This window comes from Mastomys coucha, unplaced genomic scaffold (genome assembly GCF_008632895.1).
Source record: "Mastomys coucha isolate ucsf_1 unplaced genomic scaffold, UCSF_Mcou_1 pScaffold5, whole genome shotgun sequence".
NCBI classification, from domain to species: Eukaryota; Metazoa; Chordata; class Mammalia; order Rodentia; family Muridae; genus Mastomys; species Mastomys coucha.
In genome coordinates, this window is record NW_022196911.1 from 22,190,442 (window position 1) to 22,198,426 (window position 7,985).

The window sequence follows — 7,985 nt, forward strand, 5'->3', positions numbered from 1 at the left end:
CTCTCTCTCTCTCTCTCTCTCTCTCTCTCTCTCTCTCTCTCTCTCTCTCTCTCTCTCTCGTTGTTCAAAATGATTTTCCAGGATACTTTGGGGGCTCCTAAATGGTACTTAAACATGAACTTCATCTATTGCTCATAGGTTAGCTCTTTAAGGCCTCATGGTGTCACGGTATTTGTAGGAATGGACTCACACCTGAAATTAAGATGAAGATACTATCTGAGTAATGCCAGTAATTCAGTTTTGTTTCAGGATGAATGTTCTGGGATGTGTATGATATTAGCATTCTGGAAATTATTTAAAAATAAACTAATTCATTACTTGATGCATATTGGACTGAGTGTTAAAGTACAATAGGACAGGAGGACTTGACAATGGTCTGTAGTATTTGCCCATGGATACCTTTGTTCTGAGGGTTGAATTCAAGGAAGAGCAATATTATTGCTCAGGATTCCAATGCATCTACATTCTGTTTGTGTGGAACCATTTTAACTGAAACTAATATTATTATGACATAATCTCCCCTATTTTAGTTAACACAAATGTACTCTCTTTAGAATACTGGTTCCAACTTTCCTAATGCTACATCACTTTCATATAATTTAAAGTATTCCTAAGCAAGCAGACTCATGTGAAGACAAAAGAAAGGTGTCTCACTCCTGTGACCACTGAAAGTATGTGTTTTCTTATGGTTTTTAGCAAACCCCTGTGAGAGGCTTATTCCACCCTCAAAGGTGTTGCTACCCAAGGTTTAAAAACATTGCTCTAATATTCATTATATGTTACAAGTTTGCAGAAAATATTAATTGGCTCAGCACATTTCTGCCAGAGACATTTTCTGGGGAGATGCAACATACATATTCATCTACCTATCCCAAGTGGAAAATGGAAACAACTAAGTTCAACTTGAAACAATGAAATTTATTGGAGTTACATACAGGACTTAGGGGAAGCAGTTAGTAAATGAGAGCCCAAAGGACTCAAAGACAATCGCTATCCTGAAACTTAAAACCAGCATACGATACAGATAATGATTACTAGACATTGGAAACAAACCGAACATCTGTAGGCATATCTAGAGGAAAAAGAGCATCCTATCTTTGTGGCTCAGTTTATCAAATCCTCTTTTAATTTGACAATATAATTTGAGTATATCATATAATAGTATAATTTGAGTATCTTCATTTGAGTTAAACATACAGAATGCTGTCAGTTTCATTAGCTATTTTGAGGCATGTATTTTACAGCTTTGCTTTGAAATAGATCATTTCAGTCTCCAGGAAACTTTATACAACTCCATATTCTTCTAGCTTCTCCATCATGTCTTCATTATGACATATTTGAAAGTGAACAAGTAAAAACTTTTAATAAAAGATTTTCTGCCGGGCGGTGGTGGCGCACACCTTTAATCCCAGCACTTGGGAGGCAGAGGCAGGCGGATTTCTGAGTTCGAGGCCAGCCTGGTCTACAGAGTGAGTTCCAGGACAGCCAGGGCTATGCAGAGAAACCCTGTCTCAAAAAAAAAAAAAAAAAAAAAAAAAAAAAAAAAAAAAAAAAAAAAAAAACAAAAGATTTTCTTCATTGTCACATTTTCAGTTTCTCTCAGCATAAACTCTGGGTAGTTTGTAAGATTTGAGGATTATTTAAATGCTTTCTCATCTTCCTCACATATATAATAATTCTCTAGTGTGGAGCCTCAAGTGTTGCAAACAATATGAGTTGGATAAAGCAAATGCCAAATTTTTTTCCAGTGAACACTTTTTGTCCGACTATTAATTTCCAGGTATTTTCTTAGATCTGAGATTTGGGTAAAGACCTTTCTTCATACTTTGCATTCATAAGGTTTTTATCCTGTACACATTCTTTGATGTATTCTAAGTGATGTACCCAAAATAAAAGATTTGTAAATTTACTACATTTATAAGGTCCTGCTCCTATATGTAGTCTCGGATGAATTCTAAGATGATCTTCCTTGGGAATAGATTTTCTCATTCACTTCATTTGTGAAGTTGCTCTACTGTATGCATTCTCTGATGAGTGCTAAGACAGATTCTGGCTAAAGAATCTGTCACATTCACTATATTTTTAAAGTTTTTCTTCTGCATGAATTCTCTGATGAATTCTAAGACCGCTTTTGTGGATAAAGCATTTGTCACATTCACTTTATTTGTAAGGCTTCTCTCCTGTATGAATACTCAAATGAATAAGATGACTGAATTTTTAGGTAAAGCACATGTCACATTCACATTTGTGAGGTTCTTTCTCCTGTATGAATTCTCTGATGTTTTCTAAGATCACCTTTGTGGGAAAAGCATTTGTCACATTCACTACATTTGTAAGGTTTCTCTCCTGTATGAACTCTCCGGTGGACATTAAGACTGCTTTTGCGGGTAAAGTATTTGTCACATTCACTACATTTGTAAGGTTTCTCTCCTGTATGAATTCTCTGATGAATAAAAAGACTGCCTTTTTGGGTAAAGTATTTGCCACATTTATTACATTTGTATGGTTTTTCTCCAGTATGAATTATCTGATGACACCTGAGCCTGGTTTTCAGGGCAAAAGATTTGTCACATTCACTACACTTGTAAGGTTTATTAACTGAATGTATTCTCTGATGAGTTCTAAGACAATATTTGTTGGTAAAGCATTTGTCACATTCACTGCATTTGTAAGGTTTCTCTCCTATGTGAATGCGCTGGTGAACATTAAGATGGCTTTTGCGAGTGTAGTATTTGTCACATTCACTACATTTGTAGGGTTTTTCTCCAGCATGAATCTTCTGATGAATAGTAAGACTGCATTTTTGAGTAAAGCATTTGTCACATTCACTACATTTGTAAGGCTTCTCTCCTGTATGAATTCGCTGATGAATTCTAAGATGGCCTTTCAGGGTAAAAGATTTGTCACATTCACTACATTTGTAAGGTTTCTCTCCTGTATGGATTGTCTGATGACTTCTAAGACGATATTTCTTTGTAAAGCATTTGTCACATTCACTACATCTGTAAAGTTTTTCTCCTGTATGAATTCTCTGATGAATACTAAGATCACTTTTGAGGGTAAAGCATTTGTCACATTCACTACATTTGTAAGCTTTCTCTCCTGTATGAATTATCTGATGAATGATAAGACTGCATTTTAGAGTAAAGCCTTTGTCACATTCACTACATTTGTAAGGTTTCTCTCCTGCATGAATTCTCTGATGAATACTAAGACTGCCTTTTTGGGTAAAGCATTTGTCACATTCACTACATTTGTAAGGTTTCTCTCCTGTATGAATTCTCTGATGAATACTAAGACTGCCTTTGTGGGTGAAACATTTGTTACATTCACTACATTTGTAAGGCTTCTCTCCTGTATGAATTCTCTGATGACTTCTAAGGCTGCTTTTGTAGCTAAAGCATTTGTCACATTCACTACATTTGTAAGGTTTCTCCCCTGTATGTATTCTCTGATGTCTTCTAAGATCACCAACTTGAATGAAGCATTTCTCACATTCAGTACATTTGTAAGGTTTCTTTCCTGTATGATACCTCTGATGAATACTAAGACTGCCTTTTTGGGTAAAGGATTTGTCACATTCACTACATTTGTAAGGTTTTTCTCCTGTATGAATTGTCTGATGTTTTCTAAACCAGCATTTCTTGGCAAAACATTTGGCACATTCATGACATTTGTAAGGTTTCTTTCCACTTTTGGTTTGTTTCAACATGAGTGTTCCTTTAGAGTCAAAAACCTTATTAAGCTCTGCACCATTGTACTCTTTCTTTCCTATGTTGCTTCCTTGATTTAGACTCTTGGTAGAGCACAAATTTAAATAGTTTACAGGGTTTTGATATTTGCAAGGTTCTCTATTGTTTCCAGTTTCATGTCTGCTTTGATTTGATGACTCAACAGATGTAGCCCTGAGGTTAGTTTCATAAGGTGCACTTTGGGCGGAGTCATGAATGATTTTGCCAAGCTCATGACATTTATAAGATTTCACTTTGATATTTACATGCTCGTGGACAATATGCTGTAGATCTTGATCCAACATGTTCTCATATTTAGGACACATGCAATGATTCCCTGAAAAAAGAAGTGCAATTAAAGATGATAGGGATTAGAGGATGAATAAGATAATATCCCATGTTCCCTGAAATTTTCTAATGTAAATTAGTGATTCTCAAGGATGGAACTCTCAAAAGCGGTCTTTTTTGTTTCACAATCATTATATGGATGTTTAGAACAATCTCAAAATTCATGTATATCAAATGACAGGAAACAATAACCTTCTATTTTTTAACACTGCTTGGCAGAAAGCAAAAATAAGTGATGTAGAAGTAAAAGACTTTGAGAATAGATCTCCCTGAATGATCATGTAAAAAAAAGTTTCTCTATTTTCTTGTTTCTGTTTTGTGACAGAGCAACAAAGTGTAGTTTCGGTCAGCTAGGAATTCATTATGTAATCCCCATTGGCATGGAATTCATGATATAAAGGCCATGCTATGTCAGGACTAAACACAGAAACCACAGGTTAAAAACTAAATGAATAAGTAACAATAAAATTCTCACAAGGAACAGCTCTTTCTCTATATATAACTTCTTGATTTTTAAAATTCATAAACAATTGAAGATGTTAATGCAACAGTAAAATTAGAATATTATAATTACTACAGGTGTAGCAATATATTTTCTTGCTCTGACTATTCAATGGTTTTTGAACTTTTAAGTTTTGATAAAAAGTAGATACAATGTTTTGAGAGATCATAGAGAAAACAATACTGGATCCCCTTCCAAAGAATGGAGAGAAATGTAAAGGAAACACAATGAAGAACTTATGTTGGTAACCAGAATTTCCTTTATTCTGGGAGTCTTTAGATATGTCAGAGAGTTTGTATAAGCAAATAGTAGGTAAATTCAAAGAATGAGTCAGGAATTCTACAAAAAGACTATGCTTACCCACAAAAACCAGATTGTTGTAATTCTCCAACATCACATCCATGTACAATGTCCTCTGAGCACAGTCAAGACATTCCCATTCCTCCTGTGAGAAGTCCACAGCCACATCCTTGAATGTTAACTGACCCTGTAATAGAAAATTACCTGTTTATCATGTGCTGCCAGACAAAAGTGTTTTCCTAGATAAAAAAGTCTTAAAGAATAAGAGGCACGTTGTGATAAACATGAGTCATAGGATATATTTGAGGACAAACAACATCTTCTAGAAGTACTATAGAAATGTGTCAGAAGTTAAGCATTGCTGCTCTTATGAGACAATGCATAGGATGACATACTATATTGAGTATATTCCTAAGGTCTCTCTCCTTCATGAATTTTGTGGTGTTTTCTAAGACCTTAGCAACAGATAAAGATGCCACTATCACTTCATTTGGAAATTTGTGTGCAGGTTGGATTCTATAATTCCAAATTGTTTCCCAGCACCCACATGAACTACACATCAAAGTTTTATTTCTAATCCTTCAAAATCTAATGCTCTCTTCTGGACTCAACAGGCTGGAGGGAAATGTAGCACATATGCATAGATACCAACGTACATAAAAGAAAGCTAAAATTTAATTTTAATAAAAGACATTACATAAGATAGTCATAGTCTTTATTGTACTCTCCTTTTCTCTGGAACAGGATTACATAATGGAAACATAAACAGCAAAATTTAGGGAATATAACACACACATGTGAGGTCTACAAGGAAGAATGTGCCATTATGAAGTATGGGTTTTTATCAAACAGAACCCAGTGTCAGATCACAGATGGTCAAGTTACAATGGGTAAAACTGTACTTCTAAATTCTACAGCTGTCAGCCTTGCTCAACTACGGACACTGTATCATTCCTGTCTACAGCTGGGTCTCACCTGACTCTATACTGAAATGCTTAGTCGACGTCTTGTGGCCTAGGTACAAAGCTGTACTCTTTCTAGAATAAAGAGGTAGAATATGAATGCAGAATTGTTAGAAGTGTGTAATATCAGTGAACACATTCAACATTCCAAAGGATACACAGAATCAAGTACTTTGTAAAGATATTTTATGAGACTATATTCACAACAATAAAATAAATAAAAGAAAAACAGTACCAGACAGAATTAAAATTATTTAAAATTTTCTCAAAGTTGACATATGCAATACAGATAATAACAATTTCATAAATTCCATATGGTATTTTACTACAGGATAATTAGACATGTATATATAAATAAATGATATATGTGACAATGCACTCAGATGAAGTAGAATAATTTCTTTGATCAAATTGTGTTTTGAAATTGAAAGAATTATACTAACTCTTTTAAATATATTATTGCTAGTACATTAATGAGATTGACTTAAGTGAAAATCTGAATTATCCAATTTTAACTTTCTTTTCCTTTCCTTCTACATGCATTGCTGCTAACTACCATGTCTGTCTTCAGTCTCAAGAGATTGATGCTGAATTCAGGGATTCACGGGCATAATGTGTCACTCACTATACATAAAAACATACAGATGAACACTTATATACTTAAACACTTAAATAAAATATTATTGTAAAGAGGCAGCGCCACAACTCCTCAGAGTTTTCCCCTAGGTAATACATAGCTTGGAAGAGAGGAAAAACATATCCACATGGTGGATGGAGCATTCTTCCCATTAAAGAAAAAAAAGAGGATAAGTTAAGAGAAACATTCATATGACAAAAAAAATATTGTAGGTATTGAAGGGGGGGCCTGGGAGGAGTTGGGGTACAAAAGGGAAACAAGAATGTGATTTAATTCTATTTACTTAAAATGTTTTTAAATGTTAACAAATTCAGATAAATTGAAATCATGTAACTTTTCTCATCATAATGCAATAACATTTTTAAAAATTAAATAAAAAAACAAATGAAATATATATAAAAATGTAAAGAATCTCAATAAATTAAATAAATTTTAAAAAAGCAAACAGAAAGACAGACGTTGCAGGATGTTCCCTGTCCAGTTACATTAGTGCAGAGGAGGTCTGGGACTGGACAGGGAAAAGGGAGGCAGAGCTAAGAGTTGCAGAGACAGAGAGCATCTCAGAGGGAGAAGGAAGATGGCTGCAGATGTGTACCCATGTGACATTTACCAGCCACAAAGAGCTATGATTTCACAAGGTTAGGCATATTGGGATAAAGCTTTTATCATTATCAATTGGCTCTGAAATTACTGTATTGATATCTTGTCAATTGTGATATTATTGATACATAAATCTGGCTCATTAAAAAAATTAGAAACATTCACTCATGATTGAAATTACATGGCTTATAGGAAACTTAATCGAGGCAATTCTTCTCAGAAAAATCCTAATATACTCTATGTGCTGCAATAAAAATGTATACACAGTAGTGCTTACACTACTTCTAAAAAATGAAACAAAGGAGAAAAAGGAAATAACCATCTGTATATTGAAAACTGACCACACCGAGCACTGGGGAGCTTCTTAGAGAAAAACAGATTTCATTTGCCAACACACCCATGATCACCGTGTAACACAAATGCCAAAAAGAGATGCTAGAATATTGCAACCTGCATCTCCTCACAAACACATCAATGTTATGGTCAGAGAAAGCCACATATTCCTTTCATCATCTGAGCCTCTATGGAGTTGAAATATTTACTATTAGGATTCAAAACGGAGATTGTATTCAAATTCTACTTTCCCATAAACTCTACTCATCCATACATTGCTCAGTGATGTCAGCGACCATGTATTTGCAACCTACATTCAGAAAGATGTTGCTGGAAACCAGTCCTGACATGCAGTTTATGTAGCACCTGAGACCTTCCTTCCCCACTATTATAAAAGCACACCAATGTAGAAATTAGCCATCAAAATATTATTTGAGCATCATCTACAATACATTCTCTATGAGAACTGCAGTTCTTCATTCCTTGGAAATTTATGCCCTCATAGTATAAAATCCAGTGAAAATACAACAGCACAAGGCTGTGCTTGCCCCATTTGAAGTGAAAGATCTAAA

At 34.6% G+C, this 7,985-nt stretch overlaps 1 protein-coding gene across 1 annotated transcript; it reads right to left on the reverse strand.

Moving 5' to 3' along the window:
* Positions 1 to 1,601: 1,601 nt before the first annotated feature.
* Positions 1,602 to 5,277, reverse strand: LOC116077656 (zinc finger protein 260-like). Its single transcript, XM_031352355.1, has 2 exons — positions 4,942 to 5,277; positions 1,602 to 4,068 (listed from the first exon to the last, which is right to left on the reverse strand). Exons 1-2 carry the CDS (start codon positions 4,982 to 4,984, stop codon positions 2,240 to 2,242), a joined length of 1,872 nt encoding a protein of 623 aa, XP_031208215.1. The 5' UTR covers positions 4,985 to 5,277; the 3' UTR covers positions 1,602 to 2,239.
* Positions 5,278 to 7,985: the final 2,708 nt, after the last annotated feature.